General features: G+C 38.4%; 3 protein-coding genes across 4 annotated transcripts; 2 read left to right on the top strand and 1 right to left on the bottom strand.

The window, feature by feature from the left end:
• Positions 1–368: 368 nt before the first annotated feature.
• Positions 369–4673, bottom strand: LOC126787402 (serine/threonine-protein phosphatase PP-X isozyme 2). Its single transcript, XM_050513296.1, has 8 exons — positions 4369–4673; positions 3859–4011; positions 2531–2593; positions 2370–2455; positions 1879–1954; positions 1520–1788; positions 1319–1397; positions 369–892 (listed from the first exon to the last, which is right to left on the bottom strand). The coding sequence occupies exons 1-8, from the start codon at positions 4510–4512 to the stop codon at positions 842–844; spliced, it is 921 nt and encodes a 306-aa protein (XP_050369253.1). The 5' UTR covers positions 4513–4673; the 3' UTR covers positions 369–841.
• A 12340-nt stretch (positions 4674–17013) lies between these two features.
• On the top strand, positions 17014–19335 carry LOC126787407 (NADH dehydrogenase [ubiquinone] 1 alpha subcomplex subunit 2). The gene is made up of 3 exons (XM_050513303.1): positions 17014–17102; positions 17186–17292; positions 18956–19335. Exons 1-3 carry the CDS (start codon positions 17017–17019, stop codon positions 19057–19059), a joined length of 297 nt encoding a protein of 98 aa, XP_050369260.1. The 5' UTR covers positions 17014–17016; the 3' UTR covers positions 19060–19335.
• Positions 19336–23196: 3861 nt separating this feature from the next.
• LOC126787405 (syntaxin-52-like) lies at positions 23197–26118 on the top strand. 2 transcript variants are annotated; one of them, XR_007671239.1, is made up of 7 exons: positions 23197–23415; positions 24044–24265; positions 24544–24746; positions 24859–24959; positions 25084–25128; positions 25801–26011; positions 26068–26118. XR_007671239.1 is itself a non-coding variant. In XM_050513301.1 (6 exons), the coding sequence occupies exons 2-6, from the start codon at positions 24048–24050 to the stop codon at positions 25930–25932; spliced, it is 699 nt and encodes a 232-aa protein (XP_050369258.1). In that variant the 5' UTR covers positions 23197–23415; positions 24044–24047; the 3' UTR covers positions 25933–26012. The 2 variants fall into 2 exon arrangements, 1 of the variants encoding a protein (XP_050369258.1); XM_050513301.1 differs by lacking the exon at positions 26068–26118 and having other exon boundaries at positions 25801–26012.
• Positions 26119–26472: the final 354 nt, after the last annotated feature.

Genomic DNA, 26472 nt, shown 5'->3' on the forward strand with positions numbered 1-26472 from the left:
TTAGCGTGTTGCAGTACGGGCAGAAAGGGCCCAAGAGAAGAAATGAAAACAAAACAGTGGATATTCAAGAAAAAAGTGAGTCTCACAAAATATTAAAGGATAATGTTCGTTAAAAAAAGATGAGTATGGAGCAGACATTGGGGCTTGCAGATTGTTCAACATTGCTTTAAATGACACTGAACTTACCCTGTTCATTTTAAGTTGGTTTCTTACTGATTCTGTTTTTATTTCTGGGAAAAGCATTAGTCTGCAGTCTGCTAAAGAAAGAAGAAAAATATATATATTATAGGGTGGGAGACTGCGAGCAAAACAATAATAACTGAAGGAATTCGAAAGTAAGATGAAGTCCATGTAACGGAGAGTACCCAAATTTGAAGACACAGAAAATTAAGCACATTTCATTGCCTGGAAGAACAATAAAAGAATAAGTGCTCATGATCCTGATCCCTTCCTCTTTGTCCCTAATCCAACTCAATCCAATCATTCTATTCCTTACAAATAGAAGGAGAACCTAATGTCTCCCTCGCTAAGACAATCACAAAGAAAAGATTCTATAACTCACATGATAGACTAGGCAATGCACACTACTCTTATATGTAAATATGAAAGATGGTTGAAGCTTTAGACATACAAGAAAGCAAACCCAATCCTAAGTTCCTAACTACCGAGTATCGACATACATGAAAGTACAATTCTCGCTGGTTGCTGGAAGAGCTGATCATTGAGAAGCTCACCCATAAATTTCTGTGCGTACCATGCAAGACCATTCTCCTCCACCTGGTGTCCATATATCTTGTTCATTAATTCTCCTATAGGGGATAATGGCAAAACTTCATCCGTCTCATAGAAAGTAGTCTGGTGCAGGTTTTTTGGCTGGTGTGCCTCTTGATTCCTGCATTTACCACAACATCAAGTGTCAAGTAAAGGGAACCAACACATTCTAGATGAGCTAGTAAAAGAACAAAAACAAATTGACCATTATCACAAAAGTTGTAGCAGAAAATAGAAAGAAAAAATATGAAATAATCAAACACAGGATTCTGGCATTACTATGCCAAAGCCGTCAAATTCAACTTGTCATCTTTGGTACAATTGTAAATTGCTGATACTGTTACTGAGCATATTCAAACTAACTTATTTCCACATTATCCAATTGGTCTACTGAAGAAACAGGGCATATTTTTAAAACTGAATGGCTGGACTCTAGATCCAGGGTGTATAGCTCACAAAATATGTAGAACATAAACACAATTGATGACGTCACAATTTAAAGAGGAAAAGAATAGGTGATAAATTGCAACATAATTTGATGTACAACCTGTGGGGCAGCATCAAAAACTCGGAACTGCTTGTTAAGATTTTCATCCAGCTCAAGGATTGCAGCTACATTACCACATCTGCAACAGACCAAAAGTTTATGCAACCTTTAAGCTTTAAAACAATTTGCAGACCAATAGTTTATGCAACCTTTAAGCTCTAAAACAATGAGAAAGAAACTAAATATGGATATTATTAGTACCTGTAACAGTAATTTGGAGCTGACCATACAGTAACTATCTGATTATTAAACATCCATTTATATCCTTCCATGACCAACTGGTGGGCGCGACATATATAGTCAATGTTGTTTGCATGGTTAAATGAAGAAACCACACTGCCACCGAACAGAAACCCAGCACCGCGTGGACTCAAACCCCAACCATCCACAATATCTTCAGGATCTGACCATAGTAGGTCACACATGGCACCATCATGAGGTACTTCTTGCTTTCGATCAATTGTTCGTATCTGCCATACAAAAGACGTTCAATAAAGGCTTGGAGACCAGAAGTAATAGGTGACAATAGTAATGATAAGAGCTAGGATGGATGGTCAGACCTGATCCAAAGTTGAAATGGCAGGAGAGAGACCACCGTGGACACTGAAAATCTTGTTCTCAATAAGAGCTGACAGACTGCAATGAATTACCATCAAAATTCAAGAGCTATATAAAAAATCATAAACATAAAAGTAGCTCATAAGTAAAACTGACTTCATTTGAGGAATTTTAAAAATGATTTAGAAGTCCTAATAGATCCAACACTCATAGCCTATTAAGAGAAAATAAACTAATATACTAATACCATGATCACACTATCAAACAGATGAAAGTCCTAAGGACCTTGTTTCCATCTTTTTCATTAAGTTAAACTGACCCATCACAGTTTCCTCCCACCGTCTCAAGTCTGCCACCTGAGCCAAGGACATGGGCTTACTTTTATGTAAAAAAAAAACTGGATGATGGTTTACACATTTGTTTCATAATAGTCACACTTTCTATTTTGCAACATACAAGTGTCTGGGGTTTTATTTGACAGAAAGTGGCAAACCTTAGGTAATCGAATATATCCGTGCAATATCTCCAAACATTGACAGATCCATATTTTCGTAAACACTCATCATAGAATCCATACACCTGTCTAGAAAGGATAGCCAGTCAATATTCTCCTAGGGAAAAGAAAAAAATAGGCATTGGCTGAAGAAACTTAACCTGTGTTATCTGTCGACTCTCATGGTTCCCTCTAATGAGTGTTATTCGATCTGGATATCTCACCTGGTAGTCAACAGTTTTTTTTTCTTAAAAGGTTTAGTACAACTCCGAAACAATGAAATAAATGAATAAGATGTCAAATAAGATGTCAAAGACTAGATCAACGGGAGAATAACTGCACGTCTACACGATGATAAAGATAAAAATTGAGAGCTGGCTAAGCTAGCATGTACGTGTTCACTAAACAACAGTGAAATGAATGACTCAGAAACATGTCTCATATGAAAAGAACTTAAGCCATGATCAGATGACTAAAGGATTTTCTTTGGGTCAACTCAGATGACTCAGCAATAAAGTATTGGCAATTTCAAGGCCAGCATAATTTGATTTGTGTTGTCCCTTTTTCTTTTCTTATTTTATTTTTCTATTTTTGGACAAGGGAACAATCTCTCCCGTTACTATATCTGTCCAAATCATATGGTAACAAAGAGATATAAACTTTCAGTAGACCTTTCCGGTTCTTCCCCTATTTTTTGTGCTTCTTTAGATGGAGTTGATGTCTCAGATGTGTCACTATCAATTAAACATTGGTAGTTTAGGATGCAAAACTGCTAACCAAAACTTACGTACCTCAGAGTGGCAGTATTTCTCTTCTTTTTTTTTTTTAAAATCTATTCTCTTGACAGAAGACGAAAAGAAACAGAAGAAAGCACAATTGAACTGAAATGAAACTGTTTCCTAACATCATATGTGCATTGATTTGTGAAGTTGAACAACCAAACTTGTATAAAGGAACCAAATTGTTTTCCACGAAGTACAAATGGAAGCAAAACCTATCATTCGCTAAATGATATAACAAGGTTATATACCAACTAATATATGTCACTTTACTGTTTCTTCTACATGTTACAGAACTTTGTGCAAGATGATACAGATAGCTTATGATTGGGTCAGAATATGTAAAAGTAATTTTTATCATACAATGTTTGCATCAGCACTAGTCAAATGACGTTAAATTTGGTTGTCACAAATTTTTTTACATGGACAACGTTTGTATCTAAGGCATTAAATTGGTTTGCCACAAAAGTCCACACATGAAGAACTGTATACTGAAAATAAAGACGGATCATAGGATTTGAAATAGGATTATGATTTCAAAATAATAGAAGCAGCACATGTACTAGAACTAAGAAGAATATATCCAAATGATCAAATGAAGTACACTTTAAACCAACATAACTTCTTTCCATGCTATACAGATCTAGTAGAAAACTAGAAATAGCATATAAAGGGGCAAGAGCAAAACAGTATAGAGTATAGGCAATCACCTTCAAGGCAAGTAGGAGCAGAAATGTCTCCACTGAATAGAATCCCCTGTCGACGAAATCCCCAAGAAACAAGTAGTTAGTCTTGGGGCAGTCACCTCCAACTTTGAAAAGCTCTTTCATGTCATAAAACTGACCGTGGATGTCACCGCATATCTATTTCCACACAACATACAGCAATAACAATATACAATTAGCCTGAAGTCCCCATATTACACTTCAAAATCGGAAGCACTATATTCAACTTCAACAGAATATCATTCCTACACACATTTAGCTCCAAAATCATCACAATCCAATACAAATGACACCTAATGTTGATGTTACTGTTCACTAAACCCTGCATATGGTTCTCCTAATCGCTTTTTTTTTCGCAACGAAAACCCTAAGAAACCAAATCTCTGCCTTCGGAATACTATTAACAATAAGAAACAGAAAATCCAAAACGCACAGATTAGTGAATCGAAAATGAGTCTATGAAAATCAATAAGGTCGGAATGAGTTGGTTCTTACAGTGACGGGAGCATCGACGCGCTGGACGTTGCTCTCTTCGACGAGAATCTCCATGGCTTTGAGGCAGAGAGCCTTCACTTCCGACTCTTTGAGAGGCTCGCATTTCTTCAGCTGCTCTATTTGCCGGTCTAGGTCAGAAGACATTTCTCTCTCCCTCTTCTCTCTCTCTCTCTCTCTCTCTCTCTCTCTCTCTCTCGTCTTCTTCTTCTTCTTCTTCTTCCTCAGAGCTAGACCTAGACCTAGAGCTCTACCTCTCTCAGAGGCTCTCTCGTTGGCTCTCAGAACAGTGAGATTGTGAATCTGTGAATCTGTGTATATGCTCACTCCTCGCGACCTCTGTCTTTCACTTTCAATTTATTTATTTATTTATTTTCTAGGGCAGCTCAGCTCTCTCTAGTCCCAGTCGTCACTCGTCACTTAGCTTTACTTTACTTTCGTTTAATTACACTAGCCGCCCCGAAATTTGATTTTTATTCCATTTGGCCCTTCCACTGTTAATAAATATGCTTGGGTTTTGACTAATTTGTTTTTTCCCTCAAAGTCATAGCTAGCTAACCTACTCGATTAATTAAGAACACATTTACGCTCAACTATTGGTCTCGAATTTGATTTTAAGTTTCCACTAAGATTAGTTGTTAAGTTGTTATACAAACAAAAGCCTAAGTCAAAACTTGAATACAATAAAATGTTGATAGAGCGTTTTATTAAAATGTCTATAATAAACCCTGTAAAACATCATCGTTAGTATAGAATAAGCAGGGATCGTTCTTTCCGGAGAATTGAAGGGAACTCTAAACTTTTAGTGTTAACAAATAATGGGGGGTTTGAGATTGATTATTAACTACTAAAATAAAACCTAAATTACTATTTACATGATCGACTTCTCTTTAACAAACTTAAACCAAATTTACCATTACACCACATAATTACAAGTTCGAACCTATCATGCATTCTAATTCGACCAATTACATACTTTTTAGACACCAATATAATTAGAGCCTTAGGGGATTATCTAATCATGCAAGATTTCAATTAACATTTAGATTGACTTAGGGCCTAATCTAAATTTGCATGCAATCGAATTCAATAACACTTAGAGTAGAAATCAAACAAGATTACATTTAAGCACCAAATCTTTGTTGGAGACATGTTTCATGTGTGGCGTCACCCACCATGGTTTCACATGCAAATTTCCAGAATTTTTACCACTTTTAATCAACACAAACCGAACCTACTTAGGGCATGATTCGATTTGTGTCAATATGGTTGATGAATCTAGCACTCAAACACAATCTTAGGGATTGCATCCAACCGCTAAATTCATATGCACATATCTGAAAATTATCTAAAAATATGAGAAAGATGATTAGAACACAACAATAGAAATACAAACTCATTAATTATAAGAACATAGATTTGGCATAGTCTCAAAAAATATCAAATACAACTGAAATTTAAAACAAATATAAAACCAATATTTCCACATAAACAACAACTTACAATCTTCATAGACAAAGAATTGTAAATTAACACAAATAGACGAAGCCATGAAGATGAGTTGTGAGAATCACACGTTGTAGGAACCTTGGAGGTGTGTCTTCAATGGTGAAATTCGGTGGAGATGATGATGGTTTTGGGGTGGACGGCTTGGCTAATTTGTGAGGGAAGTTTATGGTGGTGTTTTGGTAGAGTTTTGGCTCTTGAATGCTAATGAGAAGTGATCATATTTGAGAGGTGAAGCCATGTATATATAGAGGAAAGATGGAGGGTTTGAAATTGCTTCTTTCTTCCTATAAACATGTCATGCTTTAATCCCTAAAACATGGAAAGTTTTATTCCCTAAAACATGTCATGCTTTAATCCATAAAACATGGAAAGTTTTATTCCCTAAAACATGCCATGCTTTAATCCCTAAAACATGTCATGTTTTATTCCCTAAAACATGCCATGTTTTATGCCTTTAATGATCATCTTCTTATTTAATTGTTGCATGACTTGGCTCCATCTTTTTTTCTTTAATTATCTCTTCAATCCAATCTGAAAATAAGAAAATAAAATCATAAGTAAGAGATAATTAGTTTCAAAACCTAACAAGGATTCCTAGTCAAACTAGGACTCTAAACCAATTATGCGTTTTAACTCATGTAAGCACAAAAATGCATCCAATACCGCTCAAGACTCTTACTACGACTCAATGACTCAATAGTACAACAATAAGGGCTAAGTAAAGTACAAATTGAGGTAAAAACATGTTAAAAACGTCGCACAAAGTGCTCATATCAAATGTGACCGAGTCAAATTAAACAAAGTATATAACTTGATTAATGTCGAAATTGTACACTATATACCTCATTTTAGCTCGACTACCGTGGGTGAAATGAGAGTCATAAGACAACAAGACATGTAGAATATAATTAAGAGTCTAAGATGACATTGCTTGTATCAATGACAAATTCGATGAAGAATGAAGGTGAAATTTCGCTTCCAACAAAAAAAAAAGAGTGGGCGAAACATAGGGCTAGGGGAATAATAAAGATATCATGTTCTGTTGGTAGGACTCTTCAACTGACCATGGTTTAGTATATTTAAATAAGTGATGGGCTGGATTAGTCTGGATATTTTCACAAATATGAAGATTCAAGTCCGCCCACCTAAAATGGGCATTGCGGGCCGGGTCTTGCGAGCTTGTATTAGAAAAAAAACATAATCTGATGCAGGATGAAATAATTGTGTATTATTGAATGATATGGTGGCCTATATATAGGCATTTACAAAACCACAATCCCGTAGGATTCGGAGTCCTAATCTATTACGGAGATGCTAATCTATCTCCTAATAGGAAACCTATTAGGCTAAAACACACATAAGGGTAGAATAGTAATTCTCCCGGAACACTCCCCCTTGTGTCGCATGCCTAGGTTGCATGGTGCACATATCGTTGCCTCGGTAAAAACCTTGTCAAGCAAAACAAAAACCTCTTGGGTAAAACAAAAGCTTGATCGAAGGGAAAAAAACCACAACGCACCAACTACTTAAGGATCTTAACATGTGATGTAGACTCCCCCTGAAGTCTACCAAACTCTAGTGTTCCGATAAACGACGCATGTCAATGATCTTCACATGTTTCACAAAAGTAGATTTAGGCAAAGACTTGGTGAACAAATCCGCAACATTGGATTCTGAACTCACTTGATTGATCTGAACATTCAAGAACTTCTGTTGTTGAACGTTGTAGAAGAACTTAGGCGAAATATGCTTGGTGTTGTCTCCCTTGATGAAACCTAACTTCGTCTGCTCTATGCAAGCAGCATTATCTTCATAAATGCACGTAGGTTGATCAGTTGTAGAGACTAATCCACAAGAATCACGAGTATGGCGAACAAGTGATCGTAGCCAAACACATTCTTTAACTGCTTCATGGAGAGCGATGATCTCCGCATGATTCAAATAAGTAGCAACAAGAGTTTGCTTTGTGGATCTCCAAGATATCGCCGTATTCCCAATGGTAAACACATAACCGGTTTGAGAACGAGCCTTGTGAGGGTCAACGAGGTACCATGCGTCGGCATAACCAACTAACAAGTTGTTTGGAGTCTTTGCATCGGGGGAAAGAGCTGCACGGGACCGGTTGCTGCTCTCGGCACCGCGCATGGTCTCCACGCCATGGCGGCCGGCTGCGTCGCTGCGGCGTACGGCGGCAAGGCCGGGGTCGGCGACGGCGGTGGTGTGGGGAGATACCGTGGCGGTGTTCTCTATGCAATAGGGGTAGAACAATCCCATGTCAATGGAACCTTTCAAGTATCGAAACAAATGCTTGATTTCATTCCAATGACGTAGCGTAGGTGCGGAGCTAAATCTAGCTAATAAGTTCACTGCGAAAGATATGTCCGGTCTAGTGCATTGAGCAAGATACAATAGTGCCCCAATCGCACTAAGGTATGGAACTTCAAGACCAAGAACTTCTTCATCATCCTCTTTAGGACGGAAGGGATCCTTCTTGATATCTAGACTTCAGACGACCATGGGAGTAGACAATGGACTGCATAGATCCATATTGAAACGTCGAAGCATCTTCTGCGTGTAATTTGACTGATGCACCAAGATGTCGTCGGCCCTATGCACAAGCTCAAGGCCGAGATAGAATTTCGTCCTCCCTAGGTCTTTCATCTCAAATTCCGACTTCAAATAAGACACGGTCTCTTCAATCTCATCAAGAGTACCGATTATGTTCATGTCATCAACGTAGACCGCAACGATGACGAATCCGGAATTTGTCTTTCGTATGAACACGCATGGGCATAGTTCATCATTCTTGTAACCCCTTCTCACCAAGTATTGATGCAACCAATTGTACCACATTCTTCCGGATTGCTTTAACCCGTATAACGAACGACGTAATCTGACTGCATGAGCACTCCGTGGTCTGGAGGCACTTGATGGAGGTAAAGGTAGTCCCTCTGGAGCTTTCATGTATATCTCTGCGTCAAGATCCCCATAGAGATAAGCTGTGACCACATCCATAAGCTGCATGTTTAGTCTTTCGGACACTACCAGACTAATAAGGTAGCGGAATGTAATGATGTCCATAACAGGAGAATAAGTCTCTTCATAGTCAATACCAGGTCGTTGTGAGAATCCTTGCGCCACGAGTCTTGCCTTATAGCGCATGATCTCGTTCATCTCATTACGCTTACGAACGAAGACCCATTTATGTCCAACAGGTTTAACATCTCTTGGAGTCAATTCAACCTTTCCGAAGACTTCTCGCTTCGCTAATGAGTCAAGTTCTACCTGGATTGCTTCCTTCCACTTCGGCCAATCTGCTCTGCGTTCGCATTCAGCTATAGAGCGAGGTTCAACGTCGTCTTCAGACATGATCTCATGTGCGACGGAATAAGCGAAAACGTCATCAATGCATGTAGTGGCTCGGTTTCGAATCGACTGCTCACTTGTGTAGTTCACTGAGATTTCGTTGTTCTCTAGCATCAAACAAGGTTCCATAGCGTCCCACGGTAACACTTGAGTTGATTCATGGACATAGCTGTAATCAGAGACAACTTCATACGATGGTGATTCATCGTTGATGACGCGCTGTGCCTTAGTCATTCGCTTCTTTCTAGGTTTTGAATCCCTAGAGTTTATCGGTCTCCCCCTTTTTCTTTGAGGAGCCGAGGCCGAAGCTGCTCCATGCCGGGCCATCTCGGCATCGTCGCCACAAGGGGCGCCGGCAACACCACGGCGTACGGTGGTGCCGCCGCCGGCCTTCGTCCCACTGTTAGGGGCGGTGCCAACGTTGCTAGGTCCAGGAGCTTGTCTTCCACGCCCGTATTTCGGGACATCCAACCGTGCCAGTACGTTCTCAGCGGGTATGTTTGATCTCGTCACTTTAGCAATATCTACAAAGCCATCGGGCATCGAATCCACGACTTTCTGGAGGTCGATAATGCGTTGCACTTCTAACTCGCTTTGAGCAGTGCGGGGATCATAATAAGACATAGTGGGGACACACTACGTCAATTTCTGACGTTCATTTGGAATGATAACATTCCCATCTCCCCCTAACGATGGGAAGCATGTCTCATCAAAGTGACAATCTGGAAATCTTGCAGTAAAGAGATCTCCGGTGATTGGTTCTAAGTAGCGGACAATCGTTGGGGAATTATAGCCAACATAGATACCTAATCGTCTTTGAGGACCCATCTTAGTACGCAGCGGAGGCGTAATAGGCACATAAACGGCGCAACCAAAGATGCGTAAGTGTGAAATATTGGGTTCGTAACCAGTTACCATCTGGTACGCACTAAACGCTTGGTTAGCCGCGGGTCGGAAACTAATAAGTGTCGCTACATGCAACACTGCATATCCCCACGCAGAGACCGGCAGGTTAGTACCCATAACCATGGCCCGAGCAACAAGCTGAATACGCTTGATGGTAGCCTCTGCTAGACCGTTCTGTGAATGAACATGAGGAACGAGATGTTCAACTTCGATCCCAATAGACATGCAGTAATCATCAAAAGTTTTGGAGGTGAATTCTCCAGCATTATCCAAATGAATGGATTTGATAGGATAATCGGGGTGGTGAGCCCGAAGTTTGATGATCTCAGCTAATAACTTAGCAAATGCAGCATTCCTTGTGGATAGCAATGCGACGTGTGACCAACGGGTCGATGCATCAACTAATACCATAAAATATCGAAAAGGTCTACATTCTGGTTGAATAGGTCCACAAATATCACCTTGGATACGTTGTCAGAATGGAATGTTCTCGGTTGAAGCCTTAGCAAAAGAAGGACTTCCTTGAAATTTAGCAAGAGAACAAGCTTTGCAAAACGAGCGATGGGCATCAGAAATGGCCATGGAGGCATGTGAAAGCACGGGAGGCATCACAAGCTCCTGTGAAGGAGGGGATGCCGCCACCGACGGCATGAAAGCCGTGGAGCTGCCGAGTGAGGCATGCTCAGCCACACCATGCGATGCATGGGTAGGCACGGCCTCACCATGCGGAGCACGGGTGAGGTGATCCTCCAATCGCTTCCGGGACTTGAAAAATGGATGACCATGTGAATTCTTAAGAATTCTAATCATCATATCACGTCCAGGGTGCCCGAGACGGGCATGCCAAAGCATATAAGAGTCTGAATCACAAAAGTTGCGTTCAACCGCATATGATTCAAAGATCCGAATGGAAGTAAGATACAAACCATTCCCAAGACTCTTCATCTTCTCTAAGATGCGGCGATGGCCTGCTTTCTCAGAGGTAACACAGAGATATTCCTCTCCATTCTCAACATAAGTATCGAGGTGAAAACCATTGGCACGTATGTCCTTAAAACTTAGCAAGGCGCGGGGAGACTTCGGCGCATAAAGAGCGTCTACGACGTTAAGAGTCGTACCATTAGGCAACATGAAAGAAGCAGTGCCTCTTCCTTGAATGATGGATTTCGAGCCAATCATTGTAGTCATCGAAGAAGTCGAAAACACTAGATCCGTGAACAACTGCCCGTGCCGTAGGACAGTGTGGGTGGTTCCGCAATCAACTAGACATTCGATTTCATCGCGGGACATCTACAAAATGACAATTAAGAGAGTCAGCGACACGGGAACAATTCTATACAATACGCTGTAGGATATTGTAAGAATGGGAATCGGAACAAAGGCCGATCCCATCGAATGTATCACATGGCAATAGTACTACATTCTTCAACTAAAGAGTTGGAAATCATGGTATTGAAGCAGTGAAATACCAAACAGTAAACTAGGGTGGTATAAACCATCCAAAATGGTGTGGAAAACACACAAAGAGTACCGGTGAGTGCATATAACGGACTTGGAGAAAACCGGAAAACAAACCGGAAAACCATGTCAAAAGAACTCAAAACCGGGTGAATTTTGTACGAGGAAAACGTGGCAGTAGGGACTGCTGCAATATGCCAGAAAAATGACGAGAAACGACGGAAAAAATCGTCGAAAAACTCGTTGGAAAACCGGCGGCACCGATTGCCGGAAAACCGGCCGGCGGCGGTCGGAACTGGCCGGTATGGAGGCCGGAACTTCCGGTCCGACATGGGACGCCGGCAGGAACCGGGTGGCGATGCCGAAAACGCCGGGAAATGGCCGGAAGATGGCGAATACGCCGGCAAAACGTGCTGGAAACGCCTGAATAGTAACCGGGTCCGGCCAAGGCAAAAACGACGTCGTTTTCGACGTTCCGAGGTTCGTTTTCCGAATTTTAAGTTCCAAATTCACAATATAGTGCTATTGGGGTCCCATGTGACCCAAAAAGCGTCCAATTTAAAAACCACGTGAGTTGCACACGTTGATCATCATGCTAAGTGTCGGATAAATAAAATTCTCAAAGAGATCGTCTTGTAAGCAAGAAATGAGAAATTTTATTGAATGTCAATCTTTAATACATCACACATGAACTTCTAATTTCAAAATCAAAAGACTATTACAAAGTCAATGAAAATAACAATGGCGGTCGGCCATAACAATACTTGAATCATAAAGCTAAAGAAGCTAAAACGCTAATCAAAGTCGGGAGTATCCATGGTAGCAACCGGAGGCCTAGCCTTAGAAGCAAGGGGCTCGGGTTTCATGGAGATATGGTGAGTCTCGATCTCATGGTCCTCATCCACATGATTCGATTCGGGTTGTAGAAACTTCTTGTAGGCGGAGTAAGCCTTGATCATCTCTTTGCTAGCGCGACAATCGCGATTAAAGTGCTTGAAGGAGCCACATTTGAAGCATGGAGACTTGCCATTACCGGAAGTGAAGGCATTAGGAGGCGCACGGCCTCCTTGGAGTTTGGGATGGGGACGGCCTCCCCCAGAGGGTGCGGCGCCACCACCATCACGGGTCCAAGTATTGGACCGAGGTCGAGATCGGCCTTGTTGCCTCCCACCACGAGAGTTGTTATTTTGGTGCTGATATGGAGCGTTCCTTGATTGATTCTTTTGCTTAGGAGCTTTCCCATAGTTAGACTGTGGCGTAGAAATTCTCTTAGTGCCAACAGGTATATTGTTGTTGTTGAGGAGAATCTCAGAATGTCTCTCCTTCTTAGCCAAGAGTGCCATTAAGTCGGCAAAAGACCGGATCTTCCCTTCCTCTACATGAGTGCGGTACGTATGAGCTTGAACCTCATAGTTGATTGGAAACGTGTCCAATGTCTTATTGAGAAGATCTAGGTCGGTCTTGATGACACCAACGGTGCCAAGATCGGATTGCAAGCATAGCATATCCTGATTGAAATCATCCACTCTCTTATAGTCCAATAGACGGATGTTATCCCATCTAACGGTCAATTCAGGAAGAAGCTTATCATGAACGTTGTTGTACCGCAAGCGTAGTTTGTCCCATAATTCTTTAGGATCTTTTACGTTCAAGTATTGCCTCTTGAGAGTTGCATGGATGTGACGTCTCATGAAGATGAGAGTCTGAGTCTTAGCCATGGGTGGGAAATCAGCAGGAGGGTCGGCAAACATGCCTTCAATCCCTCGGCTCTCGAAAGCGAGTTCCATGTCGGAAACCCAGCGGTGGTATTCCTTTCCTTCTAGATCAAGAATGCCAAATTCCGGTCGAGATGGCGATGACATCCACAAAACAAATACGGAATCGATTAGATTCAAGTATAATAGGAATTAGAAGGGGTGACGTATATGGTCACAAGAAAAATCGATGCAAGCGGCGATACTCATGATCACACCCAAAACAGCGGTGCACTCAGGCGACCACACGAAAATCGATTAACTTCCCTTTCAAAACAATCGTGACTCCCCCAGGATCGTCACACAGAAAACATCGACCAAGAGGGGAAACTCATCCCTCTATAGTCTCATCGGCGTTATAAGAAAGGCCGGAATTAAGACAAGAAGAAGGCTAATAGCGCCCGATATAATATATCTATACGTTCAAAAGCGGGAACGTTTATGAAAAATTTACTTTTGAAGGTTTGTAGTATACGAGAGTAGCTTCTCTTGAGCGAAGTCCTTGCTTGTGAATTTCATGTCTCTTGCGTGAATATGCGGGAGGAGTAATTTTGAAGGCTTTGATGCGGGGACTTGCGGGGCAAAAAGATGTTTTTGCGGAGCGAATGCGGAGGACACCCTGCGGTGCTGCATGCAGGGGCTGCGGGGCTGCGAGGCTGCGTGCAGGGCTTGCGGGCAGGGGCTGCGGGGCTGCGTGCAGGGCTGCGGGCAGGAGCTGCGGCAGGGGCTGCGGGGATGCGTGCAGGGGCTGCGGGGAGGGGCTGCAGGGCTGGAGGTGCAGCGATGCGGCGGTGAGCAGGAGGTGCACCGGCGAGGAGAGGCCGGAACGTGGAATCGACGGCGGCCGGCGGAGGAGAAGAGAGAGAAAAAAAATAGGGCTCTAAAAGTTCAGGGTTTTAGGGCAAAGTGCGTGATAACGTGATGCAGGATGAAATAATTGTGTATTATTGAATGATATGGTGGCCTATATATAGGTATTTACAAAACCACAATCCCGTAGGATTCGGAGTCCTAATCTATTACGGAGATGCTAATCTATCTCCTAACAGGAAACCTATTAGGCTAAGACACACATAAGGGTAGAATAGTAATTCTACCGGAACATAATCCTCTTATTTCAGGGTTTAGAACAATAAAAGAATTATTAGAAAACATTCTAAAAAAAAGTCACAAATAAATTTTAATCTCGAAATATTGTCGATCGACACTAGTAGATGTGATAAATATATACATTTAGGGACCCTGTAAAAATTTCGTTCGTTTTGAACATTGTTTGACCATTCGTACTTACGGTCAACCAAAAAAGAGACGATTTGACATAATAAAACCTCATTGATCGGGACTTTGTCAAACCAATTTCCTCGTTGCGACCATGCACAATCGGTAACAAAAATTTGGTGATTTTAAATATGTAAACAGCTTTCGACATTCGCATCTTGGTAATGAGTCATCTCTTATGGTATATTAGTGGTGTTTGGTTTACCGGAAATTATGACGGTCAAATAAGGTCCGAATTGGATGAAATTTTAAAATAGTCACTAAATATATATATCGATCACATCGGATAGTGTTGATCGATTCCGAGAAGTTTCATTCATATATTCGCTTCATAATGCGATAGTTTTATTATAAACATAATATAAAGGTTATGATACATTAGTGGACACTTTGGCGATCGACAACTCCAGTTCGAAATATGGTCGATCGACACTAGCATATATGATCCGTATATATATTTAGGGAACTCATAAAAATTTCGTCTGTTTTAGACATGGTTTGACCGTCCGTACCTACAGTCACAAAAAAGAGGCGTTTTGACATATTAAAACCCTCATTGACCAGGGCTTTGCCCAATGAGTTTCCTCGTTGCGACCACGCACGATCGGTAACAAAAATTAGGTGATTTCAGATATGCAAACGGCTTTCGGTATTCGCATCTTGGTAATAGGTCTTCCCTTAGAGCATATTAGTGGTGTTTTGATTTACCGGAAATTTTGATGGTCAAACGAGGTTTGAATTAGATGAAATTTTTACAAAGTCACTAAATATATATACCAATCACATCGGATGGTGTCGATCAATTTCGAAAAGTTTCCTTCATATAGTCGCTTCATAATGCGATAGTTGTATTATAAACCTAATATAAAGGTTATGATACATTAGTGGACACTTCAGCAATCGACAACTCCAGTTCGAAATATGGCCGATCGACACTAATAGATATGATCGGTATATATATTTAGATAACTCGTAAAATTTTCGTCCGTTTTGAACATGGTTTGACCGTCCGTACCTACGGTTAACAAAAAAAAACGTTTTGACATATTAAAACCCCATTGACTCGGGCTTTGCCAAATGAGTTTTCTCAGTGTGACCACGCACGATAGGTAACAAAAATTAGGTGATTTTTAGATATGCAAACGTTTTTCGGCGTTCGTATCTTTGTAATGGATCATCCCTTACTCCCTTAGGGCATATTAGTGTTGTTTTAGGCTTACCAGAAAACTGACGGTCAAACAAGGTCCAAGTTAGATGCAATTTTTATAGGGTCACTATATATAAGTACCAATGACATCGGCTGGTGTCGATTAATCCTGAGAAGTTTCCTTCATATAGTCACTTCATAATGCGATAATTTTATTTTAAAACCCAGTATAAAGGTTATGATACATTAGTGGACACTTCAACGATCGATAACTCCAGTTCTAAATACGGTCGATCTATACTAGCAGATGTGATCGGTATATATATTTAGGGACCCCGTAAAAATTTCATCCGTTTTGGATATAGTTTGACTGTCCATACCTATGGTCAACAAAAAAGATGTATTTTGATATATTAAAACCCTATTGACCAGGGTTTTACAAATGAGTATTCTCGGTTCGACCGCGCACGATCGGTGAGAAAAATTAGATGATTTCAGATATGCAAACGACTTTCGACGTTCGCATCTTAGTAATGGGTCATTCCTTATGTATATTAGTGATGTTTTCGGTTTATCGGAAATTATGACGGTCAGACGAGGTCCGAATTAGATAAAGTTTTAACATAGTCTCTAAATACCGATGACATCAGCTGGTGTCGATTAATCCCGAGAACTTTACTTCATGTAGTTGCTTCATAATCTTACAATTTTATTTTAAATCTAGTATACAGTTATAATATAAAGAAATATAAAATTTTAAATATAGTATTATTAACATATATAATATTTTATGTATAATTATTAAAAAAAACATATAATTGATATATGTATAATAGATAATATACATGTATAATATTTTATTTCTTGACAGACTTTGCAGGTTTTTGGCGGGCCGGGCCGAGTTTCACAACCCTACACTAAGCTCAGCCTTCTACTCACGGAAGCGGGCTTTCTCGCGAAATGAGCCGTGTAAAAGCCCATCGGACTTGCGGCTCTCCGTGAGTTTTTTAGATATGCGTGCTAAATAATGAGACCTATTTGTTGGGTCTTACTATAATATCTCAAACAAAAAGGGATAAAGTTGAAATTTCACTCAATGAAAGACAACACGTCGTATACTCAAAACGACATGTAGTTCAACCTGAAAGTCACCAAACGCATAAAATTTAGGCACAGCGTGAATCTTCGTTGCAGAGCCAAAGAGGAGAAGAAGATAGAGTCGGAGAAAGTAAAATGGCATGGAGGGGAAATCTGTCTCGGAACTTAAAGGAGCTGAGGATCCTACTCTGCCAGTCTTCTCCTTCTAGCGCCACCACCAGGTTTGCTACCCCTTTCATTTTCTTCTTCTTTTGATTCCTTTTTGGCATCAATAACGATGAAAATTGGGTGATGGCATTTGCAGAACATTTGTGGAGAAGAACTACAAGGATCTCAAGAAGTTGAACCCCAAATTGCCCATCTTGATTCGCGAGAGCAGTGGGATTGAGCCCCAGCTTTGGGCTAGATATGGTATTTCTTTCCTATTCTCCCCTCTAACTAATTCATTTGTGGGTTTCATTTTTCTTTTCATATCCTTGAGATTTTGAATACTTGAAAATGATGTGAAATATTAGTGTATGAGATGCTCTCACATTTAGCTCTATCTGATTGAATCTGCTACTTCCAGCTCATTCTTAAAGGAAAGAGTTCTAGTTTTTAATGTGTTTTTTTTTACTGGGAATTATGTGTTTCCGTTAGAAGAGTAATTACATAGAGTTACCCGTGTTATCATAGAAATGTGCATATGCAATGGTGTTTGTGAGCTGCACCAACCAAGTGCATAGGAGATTTAGGATCAATTGGTGAAAAGCTGTGGCTGTTTAACATGAGTTTTAGACTTTTAGTTTAGTATGGCTTAAAGAAGGTTTTGGCTTCTCTAGCCAAAATGAGCTTAAATCATGCAAAGGGTCTTGTTACATTTGACAATGCCTGTCCATGCTGCTCAGTTCTATATTGATGAACTTGCTGCGGTTACTGGAGCTAGGAGAGTGTCATGTTCTAACTAGGCTTTAGTTTCTTTCTCTCTTTTTAGGCTCTGTGAGCCTTGCTTGATACCAAAAAAAGAAGAAGGTTTTGACCTCAGATACATTGACAAGCTTTAGCATGTGGTGGTCTTCGATGTGTATTCTTCAAATTCTCATCTGTTCAATGAAGTTGTGGCTTTAAAAGACTCATTACTTTGGCAATGATGATAATCAATAGCTATTGACACTAAGTTAATGCCTCAAAGATGTGAATGTTGTTCAGAAACAGCTCGATGTATGCAAACATATTTTTCTTTGATCAGGTTTCTTATCATCTTGTAGTAGTTTGACTTATAACAAGCAAAGGAAAGCTGATAAAAACTTCAATTACCTGGAGACTTTTTTCTCACATATGGAAGCCATCTCTTTTTTATCACTCTTTCACATTATGCATTTCCTTTAAGACACACCTCACAATTCACATGTTCCTCTCTCTTTACACCAAATTTAAGGGGAATAGTGAGCCTAAAGTTAACGAAACACGGTAGCAGATTCTTGAAAAAGTTTGTAGGAAAAGCAATAGGCACCTAAAGATAAGTGTGCTATAGAATGAACCACACCAGCTTCTCTGTTACTATCAATCCACATTCTTTTGTTTGGAGTTACTCATAGGTACTTTCGGATAAAAGTGACTCAAATTTTAGTATAGGGCAATTACAGGAGGATGGCTTGCTTATATTTGGAGCTTGAATGACCAAACTAATATTATTTCTTCAAATTTCCAACAAGTGATTCTTGGATTACTTTGGGTTGGAGCCATACCTTTTTCTATTGTTTATTGTTTTGTACAAGGTAAGAAATATCCTTAGGTATCCCAAACTTGAACCTTGCTTTTCATTACCTATGATTAACATTTACCTACCTATGATTAACATTTACATCTAAGCAACATTAGAAATGTAAGGTCTTGGTTTGCCAGCATTCACCCTCGTGGGTAACAGTTTCACTTTGCATTTGCCATTTTTTTTGTATTCATTGACAGCATTAGTTAACTTCATTCTGTAAATCTGTGTGCTTTATCCTAGTACCCATCATGATCTTAAATCTTTACTGAACGGTTAATCACTTATTCAAGCTTGTTACTTCTTTTGACTTTGTTTATAAATCAGACTTGGGTGTTGAGAGGGGTGTCCGGCTGGAAGGTTTGACAGAACAACAGATCTCAAAAGCACTTGAGGACCTTGTCAAAGTGGGGGAGTCTCTTAAAGCCTGATGTGATGATAATCTCAAAAGAAATAAGATATGCATCTTCCCAGGAAAATCTATCTTATGACCACATTTCTTCAAATCAGTTGTGTAAGTTGATTATTTGGGTACCGAGCAATGCTTGTTCTGTAGTTTAAATAAGACGTGTACTTCTGTCTTACATTAAGAATGTACGACGAAAAATCTTCCAAGAGGAAGTAACTCTGCTTATTTTGTACTTCCTGATTGATATGGTGCTTACGGCAATGCTCGATGTGCAACATGGAGATTCGAAAATTCTTTAGTGCTCTGAGTATTAATTCATCTCCTCTCCTTTTTAAAACAAAAATGTCACATAGAAAATGACATAGCAGTTGTCAGGCTACCAGTGTCATCCACTTGAGTTATTCAAAATCTACTCCGAAGGTTAAAACTTTTTTTTTGCTAATATTGTAAGTAGATGAGGGTTAAATTTTTCTATTTTTCATCTTTAAAACTATTCCATTATTTTTTTACTCTTTAAATAAAATATTTTATTATTTTGACGTCATATATATTTAATGAATATTGATAAATAAACGGTTAGAGTTGGATCACATGAACAATTTTGATTTTGTAACAGAATTTTAAATATTAAGAGGGTATGGGGTATAAAGAGTTAAACATGTGGATTGAGAACCAAACGTTACAAAAAATTAGTGAATTTTCTACAACGGTCATAGTACTTTAGTGACGATATCATACGGTCGATTGTTTCAAATTTTTATTTCTCAGTAGAGTTAGTTTATAAACAGACGCATTTACATATAACTTAATATGAATGTTAGGCAACATTAATAGGCACGTCGTGATTCATGTGACTAAAAATTATAAAATAAAACGTTAACCATTGGATGTGATAATTTTACAGAGATATTGATATGGTACGAAATTCACCAAATTTCGTAATCGTTTGGGTCTCGATCTACACGGTCAACTCTAATTTAAACACTACTTCCCTGAGGGCAGCCATGTTCAGCGATTACAATTATTTTAAAGTTTTTACATGGGTAGATAGAGCTAACTATCCTGATTACGTGGTAATGTTTTGGAGAATTTTTAGAGAGCTTGAACTATATTTTATGACTTTTAGTAAAAAGTCAAATAAAGTGACACGTGGCGCAATTATGGTTGCTCGTTTGTACATGTCATTTTGTTTTATTATTTTAAATGATTTCGCAACTTTAAAAATATTTAAAAATATCATAGGTGCCCGAAAAATTCCGCAAAAAATTCTCACGCGTTTCCAGTACCATGTTCTATCAATTCATGCAAAACATTTTGGATAATTATGTTCATATAACATAGCTCTCATTAAGAAGGTATTGGGTACAAAGAGCTAAACATGTGGACTGAAAACCAAACGTTACCTAAAATTAGTGGATTTTCTATCATGATCATAGTAAACTATAGCAATGATATCTTACAGTCGATTTTTCTAAATTTCATTTCCTCAATATAGTTAGTTTATAAACGGGCGCATTTACATATAACCTAATATGAATGTTATTTAACATTAGTAGACACGTTATGATTTATGTTATTAAATTTCACAAAATAAAACTCTGACCGTTGAATGTGATCAAATTACTAAGATATTGATATGGTACGCAATTCACTAAATTGTGTAATCGTTTGGGTCCCGATCTATGCGTTCAAGCCTAACTAACACACTATCTCCCTAAGAACAGTCGTATCACACAATCAAAATTATTTTAAAACTTTTACATGGATAGATAGTGTTAAGTATCCTAATTGCGTGGTAATTTGGTGAATTTTTAGAGGGTCAGAACTATTGTTTGTGATTTTTAGAAGATGTTAGATCTTTCATAATTAAGTAAAAGTCAGAAAAATAGACACGCAGTGCAATTCTAGCCGCTTATTTGTCCATATCATTTTGTTTTGATTATTTGTCCATGTCATTTTGTCACTATAGCAACAATATTCTACAGTCGATTTGTCCTAATTTTACCTCCTCAATATAGTTAGTAAACGGACGCATTCACTTATAACTAATATGAATGTCATATAACATTAGTAAATACGTTATGATTCACATGAGTAAAAATTATAAAATAAAATTTCGATCGTTGGATGTAATTAGGTTTCTGAGATATTGATATGGTGTACAAAATTTACCGAATTTCGTAATCGTTTAGGTCTCGATTTACGCGGTCAATCATGATTTCAGCACTATCTCTCTAAGGACAGTCGTGTAATGCATTTAAAATTATTTTAAAATTTTTACATGTGTAGATAGAGCTAACTATCCTGATTGCGTGGTAATTTTTGGAGAATTCTTAGAGCGTTAAAACTATTTTTTATGAGTTTTAGAAGATGTTAAATCCTTCAAAAGTGACAAAAAGTCAAATAAATGGACGCATGGCGCAATCCTGGCCGCACATTTGTCCTTGTAATTTTATGATTATTTTAAATAATTTCGCAACCAAAAAAACATTTAAAAATATCATAGATTTCCAAAAACTTCCACATAAAATCATATGCGTTGTCATTACCGTGCTCTATCAACTCATGCAAAAATATTTGAATAATTATGTTTCCGTAACATAGCTCTCCTTAGGAGGGTATGAGGTACAAAGAGCTAACCGTGTGGATCGAGAACCAAACATTACCTAAAATTAGTGAATTTTCTACCACAGTCATAGCACACTATAGAGACGGTATCCTACGGTCGATTTTATAAAATTTTATTTTCTCAGTATAATTAGTTTATAAACAAATGCATTTACATATAACATAATACGAATGTCATGCAACATTAGTAGGTACGTTGTGATTTACGTTACGATATTGATACAGTACAAAATTCACCAAAATTCGTAGTCGTTTAGGTCTCGATTTATGCGGTCGAGCATAATTATCACACTACCTCCCTAATAGCAGTAGTATCGTGCAATCAAAATTATTTTAAAACTTTTACATGGGTAGATAGAACTAAGTATCCTGATTGCGTGATAATATTTGGTGAATTTTTAGGGTGTTGGAACTATTTTTTTACGATTTTTAGAAGATGTTAGATCTTTTAAAATTAACTAAAAATCAATAAAGAGACATGTGGCGCAATTCTTGCGGCTTGTTTGTCCATGTCATTTTGTGTTGATTAATTTAAATAATTTTGAAATTTTTAAAAATATTTTTACATGTCATGTTGTCCTCACCTTGTGGTCCTCTCCTCATGTGGTCTTCACCTCTTCTAATATTGAAGGGTCAAACTGGTCATCATGTATTAAATCACAACCACGTGATCTATTTGTTAGGATCTTATGGTTGACAATGTATCTGATGTGTTGAGTATTGATACTCTGAGTACTAGACGTTGCCCATGGAGATTATTGCAAGTTGTAAAATGTGCATAACAAACAGCTAGTTCCTGATCATCTGAGAATTATGAAGGGACATGTTTATGTGAAAGGATAATACTTCTTTCTTTTGCTTAATACCGATCCAAGGTCTTATAATTGCAAAGAAAAGGCATGGCCACGAGCCTACAGTCCTACACAATTTGGACTTGAATACAAGAGGTCTAAAATAAACAAAATACCAAGAAGGAAGGTGTCATTGCTGAATTCATTACAAGTACTTGTCTGATTAGTTTTGTTTTGTTTAAACCTTCTTGTTTGGTTGTTTGTTTGTTTTTGGAATGTTGCTCATAATTTCATGAAAGTCCGTCCATTTATTTATGTCTGAAAAGGAAGTTTCTTGATGCTAATATAGAGTTTGTCTAAGCAAGATCACCTAGTCTTTGTTGAATGTTAGTCCGTGCATTACTTTTCGAATCCCTTAACTTGACCGAGCGAGATGATCTTTCTAATTAATAGAAATTATGAAATCCCCCAAAAAAAATCAAAATAAAGAATAATATCGAGCACTACATAAGTTTTCTATTTTGACCACCAAAAATATTTTTAGGAAAATTTTAAACTTAATCTAAATTTAAAATTCTATTTTAACCCTTATTAACCCGGCCACTTAGTCTGATACGGAAGAGTTTTATATTATTAGAAAAAGAATAATATAAAGTTTATTTTACAATAAAACGGAATGACGGGTTGCACCAAGATAAAATTCATTAACTTAATAATACAAGTACACACACCGCAGGATAAGCAAGCAATCCCATTCATAATATAAAATAAAATAAAATAAAAAACGCCAGTCGTGATCGGAAAAGGAGTCGAATACTGGGTATTGGTGGTGTCGTACGCCGTCTCCGATTCAATTCTCTCTTTTCTAAATCGCAGCATCCCCTATCCAGTCTCGGACTCTCCTCCTACTTTCTTTCCCATCTTCCACGACTGTTCCCCAATCGCAATCCCTGATTCAGGTTCGCGATCATGTTTCTTTTCTTGGTCTTGTGCTTTCCTCTCTTTAACGTTCCCGATCAGTTTGTTCCTTCCGTGTTTGTTTCTTTGGTCAATGTCGATTTCCTTTTCGGGGACTCTGTTCTGTCTTGAATTAACATTTACTTGGATTCAGCTGGAATTTCTTGAATTTTACTTTGATTCGATTGAATTGAATTTTGATTTTTTTTGTTTGTTTGTTTGTTGATTTGAGCTTAACAATAATGTTCATGTAGCCTGCTTAGCTTAGAACTGGGAATTTAAGTTAGGGCTGGTGTGGCCCGCTTTTTCGAATGAAAGACAGGGTTGGGGTGACATTATTATGCAATGTACTTCACAGCTGCTTTCATGTATGTTATCCCGATACAGGGACGGCTGCAAGCTCTTGCCTTGTTGCCTTGTATAGACAAAACATGTAATATAATGTTCCCTTAAGTATAAGAATTAACGAGAGAGATTTTGGATTTACTTTTCTATTTTTGTGTTCCTTGATGTATTTTCTGTTATTTATGTTAGACTCAAGATATATACCGATTTCGTTGCTGTTTTCATTTATTTGAAATAGTAACTGATTGTGTAAATGTTGAATCAATCTGCACCTATGTACTACAGAGCGATGGCATCTTCTGCGGACTCATGGATGAAGGAATATAATGAAGCAGTAAAACTTGGTGATGATATTAGTGGTATGATATCTGAGCGGAGTCAATTTCCTGCGTCGGGTCCAGAAACTCAGCGTCATGTCTCTGCTATTCGGAGGAAAGTTACAATATTGGGGACTAGACTTGATAGCTTACAGTCTGAATTGTCAACACTTCCCGGAAAGCAGCACATGTAAGTCATTACGGTTGATTGGTGCAGTATATAATACAATCTGAGATACGGCTGAATAGATCTCTAACTTAAAAAATTTGTTTAAATCTGTCTCTTTTCCTACTTCTGTTGCATATGCAGGGAATTATCCCCATGCTATGAGTTTGTTGAGTTGGTATTTCATATGATCCCCATTTGGATACGATTTTTAATAAGATAATCTTTGATAATTGAGAGTATTAATTCTTGTTATCATCATCTGAAATTCTTTTATGCTGCCTATATATTGTGGCCAACAGATCAGCCAAAGAGATGAATCGTCGGAAGGACATGGTTGGAAATTTGAGATCAAAAGTTAACCAGATGTCTTCAACATTGACATCACACGCTGGCAACAGAGACAGCTTGCTTGGACCTGAAATAAGTAAAGCTGATGCCATGGGCCGAACAACTGGCCTGGACAACTATGGCCTTGTTGGTTTTCAGCGGCAAGTTATGAAAGGCAAGTTCCTTAACTTAATCAGAACAAACCTTTCTTGTATTTCTCATGTTTCTTTTATTGAAAGGCTTTCAGAATCTGTATCTTTAGTTTATTTACAGTCTACCTTTTTCAGAACAAGATGAGGGGCTTGACAGATTGGAGGAGACTGTAGTAAGCACTAAACATATTGCATTGGCAGTCAACGAAGAACTCACTCTGCACACAAGGCTCATCGTACGTTATCGTATTTGAATTCCCACTGCCTAACTGGTTTATTCTTTCTAAATTGTAATCACTACTTTTCTCAAGCATTTTGATTATCTTGAGTATTACTTATTATATCTTCCCATTTGTGCAGGATGATTTGGATGAACATGTGGATGTTACTGACTCCCGGCTACGGGTAATGTTATCTTTTATGTATTTTAACATATTGAATATCCTTATTGCTTGGAAATAGATGGATAAAGTAAGGAAGTGATTTGAATGGTAGAACTCCATTTTCCTTGGCCAGCCATAATGGATAAATTAGGATTTGGATAGCTTTTGAGTTTACATCTTCCTAACGAAATGTCCTGTTAGCATGAACCAAGTACTACAAAAGCATTGTGTTGCTTGAACTAAAAGCTCAATACACTTAAAAACCATGTTCAATGATGCACCAATAGCTTTTCCAAAAGTTGCATTTCTTTATGCTATTCGGTGTTAAAGAGGCTTGCCAACTAGAATCAGTAGGATGCTCTCTTGTTTGTTTGCTTGTGCATATATAGAGCAAGATACTGGATGTAGTGTTGTACTCTGTGTAACCCAATATATCTTTTCTTTGGCTAACAAGACCTGAATATTCTGCTACTGCTACTTCAGTTAACTGCAGTAGTGTAAAAAGAATGAAAACTCGTCATCTTTAGAACTTTATTGGTTAAAAATTGGAAAAAAATTTCTTCATTTTGTATTATATCCTCTGAGCAGTCGCTGGAGTTACTTTAAATTGCTTTCATTTCTTTGTTCTTTTTTTTTTCACTAATCGGTGCAATGTTCTCATACTATTTGGTCTTTCTCAATATTGTAAAAACAGCGAGTGCAGAAGAATTTGGCAGCTTTGAATAAACGCACAAAGGGTGGTTGCTCCTGCATGTGCATGCTTTTAGCTGTGCTTGGTATTGTGGGTCTGGTTGCTGTGATATTCTTGTTGATCAAATACTTGTAATTATATTAACTCTTGAGTCCATAGGGCACAATGAACTCCTGTTTGCTGCTGTTTGTGTGTGATGCTATGGAATGATCTTTGGTTGTGAAATTGCATTCGGCTCTCTCGATACTTGTTTGTGAATTTAGAGGTGTATAAATAATTGTAAATTTTCATTGCGAGCTTTGAAGTACTTAACTTCTGTCATATTTTCATTCTCTGGTTTTATCTAGTTGTAAATGGCTGCAGTGAGCTATCCTTGCTTGAATAAACTGCATGTTTTGTCACACTGATGGAAGCCTGTAGTTCAAATGGCACATTGGAAACAAAAGCTGTAATTTCTAAATCATTTATTGTTTGGTTTGGTGGCTATAAAATTGCTTGTGCAGAAATTTGTGGGATGTTAATTTCGGGGTGGGCTTTGAATAATGAATATTAGGGATTAAAGACAAATTACATACAGTATATAGCGCTTGTGAATTTAAGAACATTGAACCAATTTTCTTTTTAGTAACGCATAGGAATAACTCACGTAAGAATTGCATAAAAAAGGATTGAGTT

The sequence above is a fragment of the Argentina anserina genome, chromosome 3 (genome assembly GCF_933775445.1).
Source record: "Argentina anserina chromosome 3, drPotAnse1.1, whole genome shotgun sequence".
NCBI classification, from domain to species: domain Eukaryota; kingdom Viridiplantae; phylum Streptophyta; class Magnoliopsida; order Rosales; family Rosaceae; genus Argentina; species Argentina anserina.

Bases quoted from the DNA above. Each gene is read 5' to 3' on its own strand.
- LOC126787402 (XM_050513296.1), bottom strand. From the start codon at position 4,512: ATGTCTTCTGACCTAGACCGGCAAATAGAGCAGCTGAAGAAATGCGAG. The intron at 2,594-3,858 runs GTGATTGCCTAT...GTTGACTACCAG, and splicing joins TGCTCCTACTTGCCTTGAAG to GTGAGATATCCAGATCGAAT. The intron at 1,398-1,519 runs GTACTAATAATA...GGTCTGTTGCAG, and splicing joins GCTCCAAATTACTGTTACAG to ATGTGGTAATGTAGCTGCAA.
- LOC126787407 (XM_050513303.1), top strand. From the start codon at position 17,017: ATGGCATGGAGGGGAAATCTGTCTCGGAACTTAAAGGAGCTGAGGATC. The intron at 17,103-17,185 runs GTTTGCTACCCC...TGGCATTTGCAG, and splicing joins CCTTCTAGCGCCACCACCAG to AACATTTGTGGAGAAGAACT. The intron at 17,293-18,955 runs GTATTTCTTTCC...TTTATAAATCAG, and splicing joins CCAGCTTTGGGCTAGATATG to ACTTGGGTGTTGAGAGGGGT.
- LOC126787405 (XM_050513301.1), top strand. From the start codon at position 24,048: ATGGCATCTTCTGCGGACTCATGGATGAAGGAATATAATGAAGCAGTA. The intron at 24,266-24,543 runs GTAAGTCATTAC...TGTGGCCAACAG, and splicing joins CTTCCCGGAAAGCAGCACAT to ATCAGCCAAAGAGATGAATC. The intron at 24,960-25,083 runs GTACGTTATCGT...CCATTTGTGCAG, and splicing joins CTCTGCACACAAGGCTCATC to GATGATTTGGATGAACATGT.